The sequence below is a fragment of the Ornithorhynchus anatinus genome, chromosome 15 (genome assembly GCF_004115215.2).
Source record: "Ornithorhynchus anatinus isolate Pmale09 chromosome 15, mOrnAna1.pri.v4, whole genome shotgun sequence".
Lineage (NCBI taxonomy): Eukaryota > Metazoa > Chordata > Mammalia > Monotremata > Ornithorhynchidae > Ornithorhynchus > Ornithorhynchus anatinus.
In genome coordinates, this window is record NC_041742.1 from 902,663 (window position 1) to 923,668 (window position 21,006).

A 21,006-nucleotide genomic window follows, 5' to 3' on the forward strand; every position below is an offset into this window, starting at 1 on the left:
TGTGACTTTGGGCAAGCCACTTCACTTCACGGTGCCTCAGTTCCCTCATCTGTAAAATGGGGATTAAGACTGTGAGCCTCACGTGGGACAACCTGATTATCCCGTATCTACCCCGGCGCTTAGAACAGTGCTCGGCACATAGTAAGCGCTTAACAAATACCAACATTATTATTATTATTATTACGTGGGACTACCTGATCACCTTGTATCTACCCCAGTGCTAAGAACAGTGTTTGGCACATAGTAGACGCTTAACAAATACCAACGTTAATATTATTATTATTACTGACCGAGCCATGGGCCATCAGAGGGTGTCAGGACGGAGGGCAGAGACCCCTGTAGACACTCGGGCCGCCACCTGGCGAGTACCAACCGCTCACCCCCATTACCCAGAGAGCCCCCGGGATGCAGCCGACCCCACTGCACCAACCCTCGCAAGGCCCGGATCCCGGGCAGGACCCTCACCATCAAAACCCTGTGCTCCACATGCCACCTGTCATCGGGTTCATCCGGTTCGTCATTCCGGGAATATTCCAGACCCATCAGAGGCACGATCCGGAGTGCCGCCCCAGGCCACCGATCCCTCAGCCCCAAGCCCGCCCACGCAGGGGCTACTATACTCCTTCCAATATTGTCACCCTCCAGCTCCCGCCTGGGGCGTGGGGAGCGGGGGGGGGAATAACGGACCTCCGAGGACCGCCCGCCTCCTGCGGCTTAAGCCGCTGGCGGCCGCCAGCAAGTCCACATGGAACCGATCTCCAGCCGGCACACAGCAGGCCACTCCCTCTGAACGGTCAGAGGCGGCAGCTGGGGTGTCCTAAGGACACAGACATAAATTATTGCTCAACGTCTTTATTTACCCCCAAAAGCAGCCAGGGACAGCGGATGGCAGAGGCGTTACACTTTCCAGACGCCAAACAGCCCCCTTTCAACAAAACACATGTGGCTCCACCAGCCTTATTCCCACCCTCCCAAGCCCCGGGCCTGCCCAGGCCCCCGAGACCACCCGCCAAGAGGCCCCGGAGCCCCCAGGGTTAATACGCAGCCCAGTAAGCAAACACCCCCTTGCACTCAGGTGAGCTGGGGAGACCAATATCCCTTGGTTCTGGCCAGGATCCCAGAAGGCAGGGATTGGACATAACAATAGGTACATAAGACCCGAGGTGGGGAAAGGGGGAGCGGGGATGAGTTTGGATGATGGCACCCAGGAAAGTGGAGAGGGGTGACTCGACGCTTGGGGGGCACCCAACTCATTAAACCGAGTGCCGAGAAGCAGGAGAAACCCCGGGCTGAGCAGGATATAGAATCCACCACTCTTCTCACGGATGAATCTCTCGGTACAGGCGGAATGGAAAAAGGAACCTGCCCCCCACAAGGCAAATCCGCTGGTGGATTCTATTTGTTCCCACTCTTCCCTAGCAGCCAAAGAGGTTTAGATTTTCACTGGCATTTTCTGATGGTGCCAATACTCAAACTGGTTCAGCTGGGCCGCTCCGAAGCCTGGACTTGGGCCCGGAGTGGCAGGCCCCCAGCTGTCCCCGCAGAATTGCAGACCAGCTCCAGCCGCCAGCCCAACGGCGGGGCCCGGGGACAGAAAAGAGACAGTGCCCATGTCTTGTGGCATCCTGACAGCACTCAACACACAGCTGCATGGGCCTGTGTTGGCACAAGTTTGGCCAGCCATGCCCACTTGGGCCTTCCAAACAACCCCAAGGACCTCTGCCTCGCTCCCGGCTGGATCTGCCCCCAAAGCACAAGCCTTAGACCTGGGGGAGGTGAGTCTTCAGCATCTGCTCTCACTCTCACCACCGCCCTGCTCCTGAGGAGCGGAGGCATAAACAGTTCCGCAGAGGGAACTGAATTTCAGAAAGCTCCAGGCCGACGGGGACCTTGATGGGAAGGACTGGAGATGTAGCAAATCTGAAACCTGGTTACCTGACACGTTCCCTCCTTGGACTGTGAAGGCCGAGGGGTACAAGGACCACGTCCTCTCCGATCATCCTGAACCCAACCCAGTACCCAACAGAGAATAAGGACTTATAAATGCCATCATCCTCATTACTAATAGTAGTAATAGTATTTGTGTGCAGAGCTAATGTACTCAGCACTGGGAAATAATAATGTTGGTATTTGTTAAGCGCTTACTATGTGCAGAGCACTGTTCTAAGCGCCGGGGTAGACATAGGGTATACGGGTGGGAATTAGACATAGATCTCGTCCTTTGAGGGGCTCACAACTGTGAAGCACCTTCACACTCTATGAAGCTACCTACCGGGGGAGCAGCATGGCACAGTAGATAGAATACGGGTCCGGGAGTCAGAAGGTCATGGTTTCTAATCCCGGCTCTGCTACTTGTCTGCTACGTGACCCTGGGCAAGTCGCTTCACTTATCTGTGCCTCAGTTACCTCGTCTGTAAAATGGGGTTTGAGACTGTGAGGCCCACACAGGACAAGGACCGCGTCCAACTTGATTTGCTTGTATCCACCTCAGCGCTTAGTATAGTGCCTGGCACATAGTGAGCGCTTAACCAATACCATCTTTTTTAAATTATTTATTAATATTAAGCAGGGATCTCCGGACATCTAGCGCAGCTAAACACTGGAATTTTTACAAACCTGATTCAATCACTAGAGCAGAGAAGCAAAGTCCTGAAAACAGTCAAGAGACTGGACTGGAAGCAGGGGAAACGGTCCCTTTCCCAGTAAAAGGACCTCGTGTTGGGCTTTGAACATTGGAAATGGGGCCCTTCATCCTCAATACAGAAGCTCTTCTCAGGGAGGGGACTGACGAGTCCATTTCCACTGTTCGCTCACGTGTCGGGTGAGTTCCAAAGCCTGGCCTCTCTTGGTTATTCCCCACTTGACCCGTTCCGCAGCCCCAGCCACCTTCTGGTCTCCCAAGCACCATCTTGAAGCCTCTCTTGGCTATGCCTCACTCCTGAGCCCCACACTGGGGTGGTCTGGGCCCTGGCCCCAGGATCGCTGGAGCTGATTGAGGAGAGGCAGCAGCAGAGAATCCAGCACGGCCAGGCCTTCCCAGGAACACCTCAACCCTCTGGGGAGGAAACAAAGGCATAACATGAAGACCATCCACCCACCAGTGCCCCCAGACCCAATGTCCACCGGGCCTCCAATGAAGCTCCCCAAGATTCCCCCCTCCAAACCCCCAACCTCCACCACCATCCTGACCCTCCCAACATCCCCGACCCCCACACCTTCCGTCCAGGATCAGCAGGCCCTGGGCCTGCATCTGTTTCACTTCTTCGCAAGCTCCGAAAGCATCCCATAGGGTTAAGTGGGGATCAAAGCGCCGCCAGTGCTAGGGAGGGGAAGAGGAAGCCAGCTTGAGTCAAGGGTCAGAGCCACCCACAATCACGGCAGGGTTTATTGTTGCATGGGTTGGGTGTAGAATGTTGTTCGCCCTGCTGTGGCACAATGCCCGGCTACATTGGGAAGCTGAGTCTAGAATCGGGGGAACAGAGCAGACTTAGCTCTACGAGGGAGGACCGGGCAGGCTGAGCCCTGAGTACTGTTGGCTCGCTCCATTCCCCTAAGCCTGAATACCACCAGCCAATCTCATTGGAATGATGCTGCCCGCTTTGTGCTCTTAATTAGTACCATGAAGTTAAACAAAATCTAGTTTCCCACAGGAACAATGAGAAGGTGCCCCCAGTCTTGCTGGTGGAAAAAAGACATATAGAACAATGACTGTGGGAAACAAAACTAACAATGCAAGAAAACCATGTCAACCAGAGTAATCTGGCACAGTCCTGGGAGGGAGGGAGGAGGAAAAGAGGGAGGGAGGGGAGGGAGGGAGGAGGCTTCACCATCCTACATTTAAATTCTGCAGGAGGTGGCCAAGTGTTATTAACAGGGTTAGTCGTGATCAAATGGCAGGACGCCTAGAGCCCTCAAGTGTACCCCAAAGTGGGATTCGGATCCCCATCACAGAGGTCCCGGGTGAGACGGGTGCTCCGGTACTCGCTGCATGAGGTGCCGTTTCGGCCCAGCCCACGGCTGACATGTCCATTCGGGCTGAGGGCACACACGCGTCCTCCCGCAGATCCGGGGAACCCCTTAGGAGTCACGCGACACCCTCTGTAATTGCCACCCCAGCTCTGGCCTCCTCCAGGTCCAGCCGTACCCGGGTCCAGGGCTCCAGGCAAAACCCGGTCCCGGCTCAGGGATCAGAGCTGGAGGAGGCGGCAGACGGTAGAGGCTCAACTGCGGCCGGGCCTCTAGGAGGACGGGATCAGGTGACATAGGCTGCGGGGCTCCCACCGATCCTGATGTCCATCTCCCACCCATGACACTGGCCCCTAGGCCAAGGTGGACAAGGGCTTGGATCTGACCCAGGACAGCCAAGGACCCCCGAAGGGGTTGACACCCCCTGCCCAAAACTCATCCTTACCTGGTGAGTGACTCCCACATCCGTGCGCAGACCCAGAACCAAAACTTCTTCCAACCTGAAAGAGAGACCCCGATAAATTGCCCCACAGAAGCCTAGGCTGGATCCTGAGCTGGAAGCCCAGTCACCCCACCTGAAGGACCTCACGCCACCCCTGCCCTGGCTCCCGGGTCGGGGGTGAGCGGACACTCACAGCTCCAACTCGCCGAGGGGCACACGTTTCCGAGTGCCATGACCAAAGGCCAGCACCTCCCTCATCCAGTTGTCAGGCTCCAGGGTCTGGATCCGAGCCTCTCTGCGGTCCCGTCCCGCCCCCTGAGGCACAAACCGGCCGTGGGCCCCTAGGACGGAGCAACTGGGTAACACCAAACCACCCTCCGGCCCCGCCAGTCTCTCCCCCGCCCCCCAGTTCTGAACCCCTGGCCGGAAGACTCACCCGGACCGACTCCGATGTACTGACCGCCCTGCCAGTAGGCCCAGTTGTGACTACTCAGAGCGCCCTGTGAGGGAGGAAGGGAGGGAGTCGAAGAGGGAGGTATGGAGAGAAGGACGGTGGGAAGGAAGAAGAGAAGCAAAGAAGGAGGGAGAGAGCCCCTTCAAAAGCCATCTCCTCCATGATCGGGTCAGCCCATTAGCCACCCTGAGCGCTTGTCTGATTTATTTAGCGTTCATTCATTTATTTATGCATTATTTGTTCGTTTTTATTACCACCAACTGAACCTTTTCCTTTGTTGCCATGCCGGCCGTCTGGGTCTACCTGTCTCCTCCATCAGATTATAAACTTCTCAGGGGCAGCAACCATGCCTCCTACTGTTACTGCACCCAGTGCAGTGCTCTGCATTCAGGAAGTGCCCAGTACAGCCCTCCGCTTTACAGCAGGTGCTCAATAAATGCTGACGAAAACACGAGGAGCCGAGGACCAGCCAGAGGAGGAAGTAGCTCTTGAGGGGAGCCTAGGGAAGTAGACAGGGTCGTTTAGAGGGCCCGAGGGGGTCGGGGGTGGTGAGAGAGGGGGTCACTGAAGTTCCAGGCAGCTCTGGGCTTCTGAGCTGTCACAGCCATGACCTAGTGGATAGTGCATGGAACTGGGAGTCAGAAGGACCTGGGTTCTAATCCCAGCTCCTCCACTTGTCTGCTATGACCTTGGGCAAGTCCCTTCTCTGTGCCTCAATTATCTCATCTGTAAAACGGGGATTAAGACTGTGAGCCCCATGTGGGACATGGACTGGATCCCAATTGATTAGTTTGCATCTACCCCAGCCCTTAGAACAGTGCCCGGCACATGGAAAGCACTTAATAAATACCATCAAAAAAAAGGAAAAGAAAAGAAAGAGCCTGGCAGCTGAGCCACCCCCACCTCACCACACACCTGTTCTTTCTGGGGCGATAGCTCTTCTTTAGTCTCTGCCCCGCCCGCCGCCACCTGCCCAGCTCTCCAGGTCTCCCCGTCAGATTCCCGCATCTGCTCCCTGCCCGACTCACATTCCTGGCAAAATTGGAGACCTCGTACTGGCGGAAGTTCGCCTCCCGGAGGGCCTCCCGGCCCGCCCGGTACATCTCCGCGCTGACCTCGGGGGCCGGGGCCGGCAGGACACCCCGCTGCGCCCGGCGGAAGAGGGCAGTGCCCCGCTCCAGGGAGAGCTGGTAGAGGGAGAGGTGGTCGTCACAGCACTGGAGCAGGTGCGTCAGCTGCCGCCGCCAGGCCGCCACCGACTGTTCCGGGAGCCCGAACATCAAGTCCAGCGACGTGCGGCCGGGGAACAGCCTCCGGGCCTCCTCCAGGGTCTGCAGGGCTTCAGCGGCCGTGTGGGTCCTCCCCAGGAGGCGCAGCTCGGCGTCGTCCAGCGACTGACCGGCAAGGGAGAAGTAGCGGGAGGCCGGGGAGAGGCGGGGTGAGGGGAGGGGGGAGGCAGCGGGTGGGGAGAAGCAGCAGGAAGGAGGGCAGGGTCGGGGGGAGAGGACGGAGAGGGCGGGGAGTGGCTGGGGCAAGGCCGGCCCGCGGGCAGCAGAGCTCAGGGCCAGGAAGAGAAGACGGGAGAGGAGAGAAGGGCAGGGACTGACCTGGATGCCAACAGAGAGGCGGTTCACCCCCGAGGCCCGGAAGGCCTCCAGTCGCGAGGCCGCGGCGGAGGTGGGGTTCGCCTCCAGGGTGACCTCCGCGTCGGCCGGCACGTGGGCGGCCCGGGACACCGCTTCCAGGACCGCGGACACGGTGCGTGGACTGGCCAGGCTGGGGGTGCCCCCTCCGAAGAACACCGAGGTGACCCTGCCGGTCGGGAGACAGGGCGGGACACGTGGGCCGGGGCCGGGCCACCTCAATGGGCAGATGGGCCTCCCCGGACCTTGGGGTGTGCCCGGCCGTCAGGACGGTAGAATAGACCTCCCGGGCCCCGATCCCGAGTTCCCGCAGGCGCGTAACAGACGGCTCGGCCCCTCACCGAGCCGGCGCTGGTCCCCGGGGGTCTCCCCCCACCCTCCTGACAACCTCCCGTGTGGGATGGGGGTCGCCCCTTCGCCCCACCCTCTCCCCCACTGTTACCCGGCCCGCCTGCTCAACTTCTGCCCTCCACCCCCGATCCAGCTCCCTCGGGGGAAGTCCGTCCCCCCGCCAACCGGCCCAGCCTCCGTGTGTCCCCGCGTACCTCTTGACCTGGCTGAGTCGGAGTAGGGTCTGGGCCTCCCTGACCAGGCAGGCCCTCATGGCCGCCTCATCCACGCCCCGAGGGATGTACTTGTTGAAGTTGCAGTAACTGCAGCGCTTCTCGCAGAACGGCCACTGCGGGAGGGAGCGGGTCCCGAGGTCGGGAAGTGTCATTCATTCAATCCTATCGATTGAATCCTTACTGTGTGCAGAGCACTGTATTAAGTGTCAGGACCCCTTTCATTCATTCATTCATTCATTCATTCATTCATTCATTCGTATTTATTGAGCGCTTACTGTGTGCAGAGCAATGTACTAAGCGCTTAGAATGAACAATTCGGCAACAGAGAGAGACCATCCCTGCCCACCAACCTCCAACGAGGGCCGGCCCGGGCCCCCCCAGCCCTTCCCATCCCGCCCAGAGATCTCTCCTTCCCAAACACCCCGGGGAGACGTCAGAGACGGGGATTTTACCCCTGCCACAGACAGGTCCACACATGGCAGATAATAATAATAACAATAGTATTGGTTAAGCTCTTACCATGTGCCAAGCCCTATTCTAAGCGCTGGGGTAGATACAGTAATAATGATGGTATCTGTTCTTATGCTCTCACTATAATAATAATAATTATGGTATTTGTTAAGCGCTTACTATGTGCAGAGCACTGTTCTAAGCGCCGGGGGAGATACTGGGTGATCAGATTGTCCCACGCGGGGCTCGCATTTTTGAATCCCCATTTTTACGGATGAGGTAAGTGAGGCACAGAGTGGCGAAGTAACTTGCCCAAGGTCACCCGGCAGACAAGCGGCGGTGCGGGGATTAGAACCCACGACCCCTGAGTCCCAAGGCCGGGCTCTTGCCACTGAGCCACGCCGCTTCTCTGGGTGCCAAGCACTGCTCTAAAAGCCGGACTGGCCGCAAGGGAATGCTACTGTCCCACGTGGGGCTCCCCTTCTCAATCCAGACGAGGAAACGGAGGCCCAGAGAAGTGAAGTGACTCGCCCACAGTCACCCAGCAGACCAGGGGCGGAGGGGGGATCAGAACCCACGACCTCGGACTCCCAAGCCCGTGATCTTCCCACTAAGCCACGCTGCTTCTCTAAGGGCAGTTCCCCTCCGCCCCCCGGCCCCTGGAAGTCCGGCCCGGTGCCTGCGGGATTTGCACCCAGCACCCCGACTTGGGGGCAGGCGGGGCCGGACCCCCACTCACGTGCAGGTAGAGGGTGGCGCTGGCGTCGGCCCGGTTGGAAGCCTGGCCGGCGGGGGGCTCCGTGCGGGTGGCATGGCCAACCCCCTCTGCGAAGCGCTGTGCCCCCCTCGCCCAGCAAGGGGCCCGGACCCCGAAGCGTGCCAGGCCCGCACCGAGCTGACCGGAGGGCGACCCTCCCCACTCCTTCCGCCCCCCGGAGCTCCTCCCCATCCTGGTCCCGCCCCCCGGACAAGGGAAAGGGGAGGGAGCTTTCCCAGCGCTTTACCCAAACCTTTTTGGACTCTCCTGCGAGCGGATTTCACATCCTCTCCCCCTCCGGGGAGGAGAGAATGATCATCATAATAATGTTGGTATTTGTTAAGCGCTTACTATGTGCCGAGCACCGTTCTAAGCGCTGGGGTGGGTACAGGTTGTCCCACGTGAGGCTCACAGTTAATCCCCGTTTTACAGATGAGGTAACCGAGGCCCAGAGAAGTGACTTGCCCACAGTCGCAAGTGGCCGAGCCGGGATTCGAACCCATGACCTCTGACTCCCAAGCCCGGGCTCTTTCCACCGAGCCACGTGTCCTCCCCTTTGTTCCCGAACCGTGCCCCCGCATCCCCCTCCTGATGCCTTGCGATTTGGACGACAGCAATTCCATGTAATTTGCAATAGGCGTCGTCAATCCTACGGCGTTTCCAGCGACAGTGTTTGGATCTGAAAGCTGGACGGTGAAAAAAAAACACAACAGCAGAGAAACGGCATCGGTTCTTTGGAAACGTGGTGTTGGAGAAGGCTTTTGCGAAATGTAATAATGATGTTGGTGTTGGTTAAGCGCTTCCTATGTGCCGAGCACTGTTCTAAGCGCTGGGGGAGATCCAGGGTCATCAGGTTGTCCCACGTGAGGTTCCCAGTCTTCATCCCCAGTTTCCAGATGAGGTCACTGAGGCACGGAGAAGTGAAGTGACTTGACCAAAGTCACCCAGCTGACAGGTGGCGGAGCCGGGATTAGAACCCGTGACCTCTGACTCCTAAGACCCTGCTCTTTCCACTGAGCCACGCTGCTTCCGCTACCATGGATCACGAATACCATGGACTGCCCGAAATACAAACAAATAGATCTTGGAACAAATTCAGCAAAAGTGGTCTTTGGAAGGCCAAATGACTCGACTTAGATTAGCATATCTGGGACCCATAATCAGGAGGACTAAATCTCTGGAGAAGACACTTACGCTAGGAAAGGTTCAGGGAAAACGAGGAAGAGGCAGACCAGCAGCTGGATGGACAGAGACCTTAACAACGATACCGGAAGAAACGTTAGAAACGTTGCGGATTATGGCAGTGGACTGGACGTCCTGGAGAAAGTATATCCGTGGAGTCGCCACGAATCGGAAACGACGCGACTGCACTTCATAATAATAATAATTCCACGTTCCCCCTTTTGCCCACACTTTGTGCTCTTGCGGACTTCAATCCTGACCTCCTCCAGCTAGTGACTATCCACGCTGAAGAATCCTCATCCTTTGCGCCGGCAAGTTGCTCCACCCTTCATCCCTTCTTCCTTTCTGCCCTTCCTAAAGCGCAACCGCCAGAACCAGGCATGGCGTTCGGGTGCGGGGAGAGGACGGTCCGGCGTCAATCAATCAATCCTCGCTCAATCAACCAGTCATATTTATTGAGTGCTTACTGTGTGCAGAGCTCTGTACTAAGCGCTTGGGAAAGTAGAATACAATACGGTGCCCTATCTGCCAGCTCCAGTCCGGGACCGATTCGACACGTGGCGCCTTTAGGTCCGCCATTTCTATTTCCAGCGCCCGGCCTTCTCCCATCTCAGGTTCTGCTGCCAAATAGTCTCGTGCCTGTGTTCACGGGACCCTGGGAGGGGGATAAAAGGACCCTGGAGCAAAGGGGGTGAGGGGTGAAGGGACTCCTCAGCAACACGAAATTTTGTGGATTTCTGAAATAATAATAATAATTGTGGTACTGGTTAAGCGCTTGCTACGTGCCAGGCAGCGTACTAAACACACTGGGGTGGATCCAAGCAAATCGGGTTGGAGGCAATCCCTGTCCCACGCGGGGCTCACAGTCTTAATCTCCATTTTACAGATGAGGGCACTGAGGCCCAGTGAAGTTAAGCGACTTGCCCAAGGTCACACAGCAGACGAGCGGTGGAATCAGGACTAGAACCCAGGTCCTTCTGACTCCCAGGCCAGTGCTCTGCCCATTAGGCCACCCTGCTTCTCTGTGACACTGTTACGTGGCCTAAACTGCATCATCCTTGCTCTTGCTGGAATGGAGAGGGGAAGGAGAGCAGACCACCCCTCCACAACCTGAGGCCAACCGGGCAGATGTGTGTAGACTCCATCCAAGGGTTCTCAACCTCCGCTCCGAGGGTCCGGCCTAGCACATTTTGCCTGGGACTTGTCCCGGATTTTAGGATCCACCTTCATCCGGGGTGGGGAGGGAATCTCCCAGGCCACCCCTTCTCCGGGAGGGAAGCAAGCCGGGGGACCTCCCCCCGACCCACAGTCGCCGTAGAAGCCTCAGCGGCTAGTCAGAGGGGAAGCCCACCAGATATCAGAGCCAACATCTTCCCAGGAAAGAGAGGAGTGAGGGTGCAGAAGGCTATGGTGACCCAGAGTTCACGCTAAAGAAAAACCTTTAGCTAGGATTGTACAATCCAAGCGCTTAGTCCAGCGCTCTGCACATAGTAAGCGCTCAGTAAATACGACTGAATGAATGAATGAATGACCCCTCCGGTGACCGCGGGAGGGAGGGGCAGCATTTATCTTGGGCCAGGAAGCCCAGGCCCGGAGAGCGCTGGGTTTCACACATGGTCGTAAGGTCAGCTCCACTGCCCTTTCCCGCTGCCTGACGAGAGCTGAAGGTAAGGGAGTGGACTCCCGGCCGCAGGCCAAACCTGTTGGGGCCGAGCTAGACTGGGCAGTGGGCATGCCGGGCACATCCGTCGCCCGGCGCCGGGTCCTTTCGTCCTCCAGTCTCTCCACCCCATCCCCTAGGGGCTGGGGAACAGACCCCTCTCTGGTTCCCAGGAGACTGGGCAGAAGTTCGACTGGGAGGAGTGGGGAGCGGCTGACCGGAGGACCTACTGACCCCTCTGCTTCCACTTTCTGTGCTCTAGGAAGATGGACAAAATGGACCCCAGCCACTCCCCTTCTCAACTGCCCCTGTTGCGATGGGGCGAGAGGGCAAAAAGCTGGGGGAGACCTCTTTGCCTCCATCTCCCCTCCAGGACCCCCAGGGGGCTGAGGTGGTTTCCTAGGGGATCCCACCCTCTTCCCCGCCCCTCCAGGGCCTGTGCTGACCCAAGACAGGGGAAGCGGTGCGGCCTAGTGGATAGGGCACGAGCTTGGGAATCCGGAGCTTGGATTCTAATCCTACCTCTGCCATGTGTCTGCTGTGTGATCTTGGGCAAGTCGCTTACCTTCTCCGTGCCTCAGTAACTTCATCTGTAAGACGGGGGTTAAGACTATGAGCCCCATGAGGGACGGGGGCTGCGTCCAACTTGATTAGCTTGTATCTACTTCAGTGCTTAGAACAGTGCCTGGCACACAGTAAGCACTTTACAAATACCATTAAGAAAAATAACAAGACTCTGGCTACCCCTCTTCTTGGTTTCTTCCGGGCCTCAGATTCCTGTTCTCTCCTCTGCTTTTGTGGTCAGAGCCTCAGGGGTCTGACCCAGGGCCTGTGGGAGACCCCTTGGAGGACCCTGCCTGTCTCCTCCCATCCGGGTGGGCAGGCCACAGCACCACACCCCCGACCCACCAGGCTGGAAAGGAACAGGATTCTGACCCCTTCCATGTCCCCTTCAGCCGGAATCCATCCATCCTCCCTTCTCCCACTCACACACCATTTTCTCCAGTCTTCAAGAAAGCTTCCCCTTCCCTCCCTCCCTCCTTCAGCCCTTGGACTCTAAAGGTGATCCCAGAGCCGGCCCCAGGCCGCTGTTTCGGACAGTGAGACAGAGACATTCGGGGCCAGGCCGGGAGAAGCCAGGGACCTCCTGTAAAACCAGAGGCCTACCCTCATCAGTGCATTTCCTCCCCGAAGCCCTTCCCAAAATGACAGTAAATCCTGCAACAGGAGCTAAGTGATGCATGTTCCACTGTGCTTCGCCACTTGTCTGCTGCGTGACCCTGGTCAAGTCACTTAACTTCTCTGCACCTCAGTTCCCTCATCTGTAAAATGGGGATTAAGACCGTGAGCCCCCCCGCCCCCCCCGCATATGGGACAGGGACTGTGTCCAACCTGATTAGCTTGTATCTAGTCCAGCGCGTAGAACGGCGCTCGACACATAGTAAGCGCTTAACAGATACTATCATTATTATTATTATTATTATGTTCTTCCTCAGGGGAGGGAGAGGAAGGAGGATGGGGACAAGCGGGAGGTCCTACAGCTAGGCCTCTGCCGAGCTCGACTCCCACACCCGCTCTGAATCCATCAGACCCAAACCACCTTGTGCCCAGGGCCAGAGCCAGGTAACCAAGGAAACGCAGCCCTGGGGAAGGGGACTTTCAGCAAGCTGCAAGACAGTTTATACGATGATAAAGATCCCATTTCTGAGGGGGCAGAGGGGCTTCCCTGGGGTCCTGGGAGGAGGAGGGAGGAGCTGAGGGCCAAGGACCACCTCTGGAGTAGCCTTTTCCTTCCCCCTCACCGGCTTCACAGCTTCAGGAGTTGCTCCATCTGCTCTCGTAGCTTGAACTTTTGGATCTGAAGGGGGAGGTGGCGAGGGAGGGAAGGGGACCGGGATGAGGAGGAATTGAAGTCGGAGGAGAGAAAGACAGGCAGATTAGAGGCTGCAGGAGTGGGCCGGAATCCTACCCGGCTGGATCCTACTCCCTTCAACCCTCCCCCAGTTCCTCTCCTGATTCGGGGCCTTTTATGCCTTGGGGAGCCCCTGGGTGGGGGTTCCACGGCCAGAGGAGGAACCCGAGCTGCTTGGAGTCCCTAACCCCAGATCCGGACGTCAACCCTGCACCCTATTTCCTCCCTCCCTTCTCCTGCAACACGTGTCCCCATGCCCTCCCTCCTTTACTTCTCACCTTCCCGGAGACAGTGAGGGGGAAGTTTTCCACAAACACAATGTAGCGGGGGATCTTGAAGTGGGAAATCTGTAGATCAGAGCCCAGAGCCCAGCGGCTGGGGGTCGGGATCGGAGGGGAGAGGCCGACCCACGGCCCAAAGTATACCCACCCGCAGCCAGGGTGCCTTTGCCTCAGCCCTGCTCCGGGCCTCCTTTTCACCCCCGGATCCCTGGTCTGGTGCTCCACCCCTCCCCACCCTCACCCACTGCAGAAAGCGGAAGCCCAGCAACCCGTGGATGAGCAGAGCTGGCTGTGGGCGGTCGAGCTCGTAGGGATAGAGGGGTCAAAAGAAAAAGAGGGAGGTGGGAAGGGGAGGTGGTGAATGCAGCCATTCCACTGTCGGGAAGGAGCCGGGGACCCTACCTTCCCTTTGCAGAAAGCTTTAATCTCCTCGGCTGTGCTCCGCTGCCCTTCTTTCAAGCGGAGGCAGGCACAGATTTCCTCTCCCATCCGCTGGTCCTTCACCCCGACCACCTGTGGGGGAATGAGGACAGCCCACGCCATCCCGGCCCCGACCCACCCTCGGTCAGCCCCCGGCCTGCCCCCCCAACCCTCTCCTCGGTCCCATTCCGGTCCCGCCTCCGGGCCTCACCCTGCTCCCTCGCAACCCCGAGGGCTCACCTGAGCCTCCTGCACCTGAGGGTGACGGTGCAGGAAGTCTTCCAGCTCGGCAGGGTAGATGTTCTCGCCTCCACGGATGATCATGTCCTTGTAGCGGCCCACGATCTTGCAGAATCCGTGCTCGTCCAAGATGGCCATATCCCTGTCAACGCCCTCGCCCCGCTCAGAGGTGCCCCCCGGATCAGCCCGGCGCCACCCCCCCCCGCCTTTCTCCCAGGCTCCCAGAGAAGCCGGTCTCCCCGCCTCGCCACCCCAACTCAGCGCTTCCCTCGTCCTCCCACCCTCCACCCACGGGCCGGGCCCCCACTCACCCGGTCCGGTACCACCCGTCCTCACTGATCGCCTCGTGGGTTTTCTGGGGGTCCCCCCAGTAGCCGAGCATGACGCAGTAACCCCGGGTTTGCAGCTCTCCGGGCGTGCCCAGCGGCAGCACCTCGTCCGTCTCTGAGTCCACCACCCGAGCCTGGGGCAGGGTGGTGTCGGAGAGGATGGGTGGGGATGGGAGACCCCCGACCTCGCCGGGGGGTGAAGGGAAGCCTGAGGGGGGTTGTCCTGGGTGGTTGGGGGGAGGGGCAGGCCTGAAGGAGTGGTCCTGGGAAGTTGGGGTGGTCCCAGGGAAAGAGGTGGGGCCCGGAGAAGCTCCCACGCCGGGGTTGTGGAGGAGGTTTGGACCCCTGTGGTTGGGCTCTTTCCTAGGGGTTGGCAGGGGGCAGGTCTAAGTATCCTCCCCATCAGGAGGGGAGATCCCTCCCGCCACTGCCCGGTCCTGGTGAAGGCGGGTGGGTGAGAAGGGGAGGAGCGGCCAGTTCAGGTCTTCAGAGGAAAGGAAGAGGTGGGGGCCGAGGAGGAGAGAGGAGGGAGAAGGGAGTTGGAAAGGGGGGAGTTTTGAGTAGGGAGGGCGGGGAGATGGGAGGAATGGGAAGTGGGTGGGGCCGGTGAAGCAGCGTGGCTCAGCGGAAAGAGCACGGGCTTGGGAGTTCTAGGTCATGGGTTCGAAATCCCCACTCTGCCACTCGTCAGCTGTGTGACTGTGGGCGAGTCACTTCACTTCCCTGGGCCTCATCTGGAAAATGGGGATGAAGACCGTGAGCCTCACAGTGGGACAACCCGACGACCCCGCATCTCCCCCAGCGCTTAGAACGGGGCTCTGCACATAGTAAGCGCTTACCAAATGCCAACATCATAGAGAAGCGGCGTGGCTCAGCGGAGAGAGCCCGGGCTTGGGAGTCAAAGGTCATGGGTTCGAATCCCTGCTCCGCCACTCGTCAGCTGGGTGACTGTGGGCGAGTCACTTCCCTTCTCTGGGCCTCAGTTCCCTCCTCTGGAAAATGGGGATGAAGACTGCGAGCCTCACGTGGGACAACCTGATGACCCTCTAACTCCCCCAGCGCTTAGAACAGGGCTCTGCACAGAGTAAGCGCTTAACAAATACCAACATTATTATTATTATTATTATTATTACGGTGGCGTTGAGCCCCGCAGTGTCACTGCTGATGGTACAACGCCACCTTGTGGTTTCGACACGACTCTCCCGGGGTGGGGCGGGGGGGGGCAACCAGAAGCACCGCGCGACCCCGAATGGGGGTCGCGGACGCCCAGGGCATCTCCTCCCTCCGAGAGGGAAGGGAGCCCGTGGAGAGGGGACCCCAGGGAGCGGGAGAGGGGCAGGCAGATGTTAGCAGCAGTCCATGGCTCGAGTTCCCTGCCCCTGGAGCAAAAGCCTGCAGAGAAGAGAGTGGGGCGGGGGCGGTGAAGGGGAGGGGGGCCTCCAGGAAGCTCTGTATTAGTCTCCCAGGTCACTGATTAGGGGCCGGTGATGGTGCTAAAGCCCCAGCAGAACTGCCCTCGCCGACGCGGGCGGTTAGCGTCACGCCAGGACCACCCACATCCGCGGGAGAGGGACACCTCTAATAATAATAATAATAGTGATAGTATTTGTTAAGCGCTTACTATGTGTGAAGCACCGTTCTAAGAGCTGGGGGGATACAAGGAGAACAGGTCGTCCCACGTGGGGCTCACAGTTTTTAATCCCCATTTGACGGACGAGTTAACTCAGGCACAGAGAAGTTAAGTGACTTGCCCAAAGTCACACAGCTGGCAAGCGACGGGGCGGGGATTCGAACCCATGACCTCGGACTCCCAAGCCGGGGCTCTTTCCACTGAGTCACGCTGCTTCTCAATATGCTGTCCCATCTCCCACCCCCCACCCCCACTCAAGCCTCCAATGGTTCTCGGCATCAAGCAGAAACTCCTGACCGCGGCTTTAAAGCGCTCAGTCAGCTCTCTCCCCTCGGACTTACCTACACCCTTCTCCTACCGTACCCCAGCTCATCTCAAGCCAACCTACTCCTTGCGCCTCTTTTTTGTCGCTCCTGCTTCTGACCCGGTGCTCGTGGTCTCTCTTCCGTCTGGAGCTCCCTCTGCCAGACTATATCCCCCTCTGCTTATGGTCAGAGCCCTTCGGAAATGGCCATTTCTCCATGAGGCCTTCCGTCATTAATTTCTCCTCCCCCTTGATTCTTTTTCCCCCCGACGCTTTGCACCACCTCGCACTTACGTGCACGCAGTCAACCGGAGCAGTTCTGTACCTCTCTTTTTACTTGACCACTCACTGACCTACTCATCCACCCTCCACTTCTTCCATTTGTAAATTATTTTAGGCTGTCCCCCCGGTTGATTGTAAGTTATTCGGGGGCGGGGGTCGTATCTATTAATTCTATTGTACTCTCCCACGTGCTCAGGACAGGGTCTGCACCCAATGGGAGCTCAGTAAAGACTATTGATCGATTGACCGTCCCCTCCATGGACACAAGGCTGCCCTTTCTTCTCTACAGATATAACCCTATCTTTTCCCCTGGAGACTCTTTGCCCAAGTGCTTTTTACGCTCCAGTTTGATGAGATTCTGCTAACCGGTCCCAGTTAGAAGTGGGACTGTCTGGCCTAGAACTCCCAGGCCTGCTCTGCTTCACGAATGGAGAGGTTTTGCTCAAAAGGTTGAAAAAATCTTCTCTGAAGGAACAGGAGGCAGAAAAGGAAATCGAGCAGACACAGGCAGGAGAGGCCAACGTCAACTCGAGGCTGTACGACCACAGATGCCATGAGCAAAAAGCGGAGAGGTCGGTGCCCTGCCAGGAGGTTTAAACCGTGGCAGGCGCTGGAGCAAGCCTAAGGCAACATTCACGTGGCTTTTATCATCAGCCATTCCGCGTCCACATCCGTCACCCAGGCCGCAAGTGAAAGAAGGTTTTCTGCCTTACAGACGAGCAGAGCCAGGATCTGAAAAAGACTCTCTGCAAAACCCGCGAGTGGTTTCCTGCATAGGGGTAAAGTGGGAGAGGCCTCCTGCGAGAAAAACGGCTGGAAGGTTACGGGGATAGAGAAAAAGGCAGGAAAGGGAGACGGAGACGCGAAGAGGGAGAGACGTCAGTGTCAGAGACATAGAGAGACATGCAGAGATGACACAGGGTCAGAGATGAGAGGAGAGATGACCGTGAGAGCGACACAGGGAGAGATGGGCAGATTCCCGAGAGGGACGGAGGAAAGAGATCCCGGTCTTACGCTCCTCATCTGGGCAAAGATTCCAAAAGCAGCAGCGTGGGTTAGTGGATAGAGCACGAGCCTGGGAGTCAGTAGGACCTGGGTTCTAATCCTGGCTCCGCTACTTGTCACCTGGGTGATCTTAGGCAAGTCACTTCACTTCTCTGGGCCTCAGTTCCCTCATCTGTAAAATGGGGATGAAGACTGTGAGCCCCGTGTGGGACACTGGACTATGTAACCAGATTACCTTGTATCTACCCGAGCACTTAGCGCAGCGCCTGGAACACAGTAAGTGCTTCACAAATACCATTAAAAAAAAAGAGAGAGAGGAAGCTGGGTGTCCAGGAGTCAAGTTAGGGGTACTTGGAACATAACACATTTCCATCACTCCGCGTGAAGAGGACACGATGGAAAAAGCTAAGGAATGTTCCTCCCCCAACATGAGTCTGCTCTGACAGAACAAGATCCCCAAGTTGGCACGAGGAGACGTGGGACGGGAAGATTCGGCCGCGCGCAGGCACGGGATGTCAGGAGAGGTGAGACGCTACTCTACGCTTCCCAGCCGCCGCCTCTGACTAACCGTGCGGCTCCGCACAAGTCTGTGTGTCTCTCTGTGGTGGTGCAGCTCTACAACGTGCAGAAAATACCAACGAGTAGCGAGAGTGCACGGAATTCTGCGAGGACCGGAGTAACGTAGGAACATAGGGTACGTCTTCAGAAGGACTCACCGCCCCAGACCATTCTCGCCCACTGAGTCGATGGATACAACAGCGCAGTCTTCCCACGACCCCAAGTTCTTCAGGAGCACGGCCCCACCATTCTAGCCCATCTGACCACACACCGGCCTTTCCCAGCTTTGCTCTGAGAGGGCCTGTCGCCAGAGTAGGGGTGATTTTGCAGGAGCATCTTGGAGCCCCTACCCAGCTCCTGGCCCCAAGCTCTAGGCCTCCCTCCCCCACCCCTCCTCCACCCCAGTCTACCTTGTCCAACCTCACTTTGTTGTGCGATGGCAAAGGAAGCCATGGGTCTGGCTAAGCAGGACAAATTTGCCCTCTGAAGGCCCGATGGAGTGGCATGAAGTTGGGCATCCTGGGTGGGGCAGGGATGGGCAGATGTACTTTTGGGGAGGGGGTGGGATGAGAGTGGGGGACTTGAAGGGGGCACGAAGAAAGAGCAAGATAGGAGGAAGCTGGGAAGGAACTGAGAAGGAGCTGGAGAAGAGAACCGGAGAGGGGCACCGGAGCGGGGCGGAGAGGAGCACGTCGTGGGGGGAGCAGTCTGGGAGCTTTCCAAGGTGGAAAAAGACAACTCGGCAAGTGATGCCATCTAGGGCTCAGGGTCCAGGGTCTCGGGTCTGATCCCGAAACCCGTTTCACTCTCCGGAAAGCCTCTGGGTGGGCTGAGGCCTGGGGGGCTGACACTTCACTGTGAAGGGGCCAGGGGTCTCCTCTCAGGTGGAGGACCCGGTTGGGGTCGGTGGTGGTGGTGGCGGGGGCGGGGGGGGGTGTCTCACCTCAGTGTGCGGCAGGATCCTACCCACAGACTCGGTCTTCTGCTGCAAGCTATCTTGGGGGAAACCCATGAAGGTGACTGGGCTGTTCTCCGTGGTGCCATAACCGACCTGCACAGGACAGGAGAGTCACGGATTGTCGGGGATGGGGTTGGGGGGGGAGTCAGGAAGCATCGGTAGGGATCGGATCAATGGGACGGGGAAAGGTGAAACCGGAGAGACCCCGGCACTGGACCAGTTCTCCTCCGGTTCCCTCCCTCGCTCTACTCCCGGCACCCCGTTCCTCCTACCCACCCCATCCCCACCCCCTCCCAAACACAATAATAGTATTTGTTAAGCTATTCCTACGTGCCAAGCACTGTTCTAAGCGCCGGGGTAGATACAAGGGAATCAGCTGGTCCCACGTGGGGCTCACAGTCTTCACCCCCAATTTACAGATGAGGTCACTGAGGCCCAGAGAAGTTGAGTGACTCGCCCAAAGCCACACAGCTGACAAGGGGCGGGGCCTGGATTAGAACCGGGGGGGGACGACGGTGGGGGAGTGTGTGTGTGTGTGTGGCGGGGTGGGGGGGGGCTTCTAATATTAATCTGCTTCTATTGGACAGTAAGAGGGACTGAACCCCTAGAATAAGAGAAAAAAAAACCAACCAGATTCTGTGCCCTAGCAAGCCGACCTCCCCTCCCCCGGCACTCCCCAAACCGCCACCGAGGCCGGAAAGCGAAAATATCAACAGGAGGGCCCAGCCGGCACAAACAGCGGGCGGATGGGCATGTTCCGAGCGCCGTGTTTACCCCGAGGCCGCAGGGCCGGCGCTGGGGATGTGGGGCGGGGGAGAAGGGGGCATCGGATTCCCCCCCGCCCCAGACACACACACCTAGGGCCCGAGGCCCGGCCCGCGGGACTCCTGGGTCCCCTCCGGTCCCCACCCGAGCGGGGCAGGGAAGACACCGGGCTCCTTGTCCGACGGAGGGCGGTTCTGGCACGGGGCGGACACGGCCGGGGCCGCCCAGGTCGCCGGAGGACGCTTTCTCTCCCTCTCCCTCCTGGGGCCCGTCCAGCGGCCGGAGTCGCGGTCGCCTCTCCCGTGTCCCCCACCCGGCCCCCGATCCCCTCCCCCTTCCCCCGACTGTCCAGACGCCACGGCGACGGAGCGGAGCGCACCCCGGAGGAATCGCTACTACTGATAACACTAACGATAACGACATCCGTTAAGGCCTCACTGGATCCGGCACTGTCCTAAGCGCCGGGGTGGAAACAAGCAGATGGGGTCGGACACAGTCCCTGTCCCACCTGGGGCTCACGGTCCCCATCCCCATCTGACGGATGAGGGAACCGAGGTCCAGAGAAGTGACTCGCCTAAGGTCACACGGCAGACCCGTGGAGGAGCCGAATCGGAACCCGTGACCTTCCGACTCCCGGGCCCGTGCTCTATCTACGGCACGACGCGGGGCGTTGGGTGGCGTGCGTCCGAGGGGGTCGGGGGGGGGGGGGGGGAGGGGAGGCTCCCGTCCAGGGTCCGGAGAGTTGACCCCGCTAGCCCCGGCCGAGGAGGGCCGGGAGAAGGAGACGGAGATGTCCTCTTCCATCCCCGTCCGGTGGGCGGTCGGGCACCGAGCCGATACCCGGGGAGATAACGGGCGGGGGCTCCGCTGTAACGCTCGGAGGATCCGCCTGCCTCCGCCCGGTTGCGGTAGGGAGGATCGGACCCGGTTTCCGCACATTCAGGGAGGATTGACGTGGGTGGAGGTGGGTGGGTACGAGCCACTGTGGGCGCGTAGACGTGCGGGAAGGCGCGCGTTTGGCTGCGGGTGTGTGCGAGCCACTGTGGGCGCGTAGATGTGTGGGAAGATGCGTGACGGTTGCGCGTGTGTGTGTGTGGAAGGGTTGTTCAAGCGACCACGGATGCCTATACGATAATAATAATGTTGACCTTTGTTAAGCGCTGACTATGTGCAGAGCACCGTTCTAAGCGCTGGGGTAGACC

At 58.6% G+C, this 21,006-nt stretch overlaps 2 protein-coding genes across 10 annotated transcripts in view; both read right to left on the reverse strand.

The window, feature by feature from the left end:
* Positions 1–2,537: 2,537 nt before the first annotated feature.
* On the reverse strand, positions 2,538–8,470 carry RSAD1 (radical S-adenosyl methionine domain containing 1). The gene is made up of 10 exons (XM_029080154.1): positions 8,261–8,470; positions 7,051–7,184; positions 6,470–6,674; positions 5,978–6,256; positions 5,778–5,894; positions 4,845–4,908; positions 4,602–4,749; positions 4,412–4,466; positions 3,216–3,319; positions 2,538–3,055 (listed from the first exon to the last, which is right to left on the reverse strand). Exons 1-10 carry the CDS (start codon positions 8,468–8,470, stop codon positions 2,926–2,928), a joined length of 1,446 nt encoding a protein of 481 aa, XP_028935987.1. The 3' UTR covers positions 2,538–2,925.
* Positions 8,471–9,896: 1,426 nt separating this feature from the next.
* Positions 9,897–21,006, reverse strand: part of ACSF2 (acyl-CoA synthetase family member 2) — a 33,091-nt gene continuing 21,981 nt past the window's right edge. For 4 of the 9 annotated variants that reach the window (XM_029079964.1, XM_029079958.2, XM_029079962.1 and 1 more), the window contains 7 exons: positions 19,025–19,132; positions 14,285–14,436; positions 13,974–14,115; positions 13,716–13,826; positions 13,311–13,379; positions 12,923–12,978; positions 9,897–10,115 (listed from right to left, as the gene is read on the reverse strand). In XM_029079964.1, coding sequence (XP_028935797.1) covers positions 12,928–12,978; positions 13,311–13,379; positions 13,716–13,826; positions 13,974–14,115; positions 14,285–14,436; positions 19,025–19,132 — 633 coding nt within the window. In that variant the 3' untranslated portion in view covers positions 9,897–10,115; positions 12,923–12,927. Of the gene's footprint in view, positions 10,198–12,922; positions 12,979–13,310; positions 13,380–13,715; positions 13,827–13,973; positions 14,116–14,284; positions 14,437–19,024; positions 19,133–21,006 lie in introns of all 9 variants that reach the window. The other 5 variants (XM_029079956.2, XM_029079957.2, XM_029079959.2 and 2 more) reach the window with 5 other exon arrangements.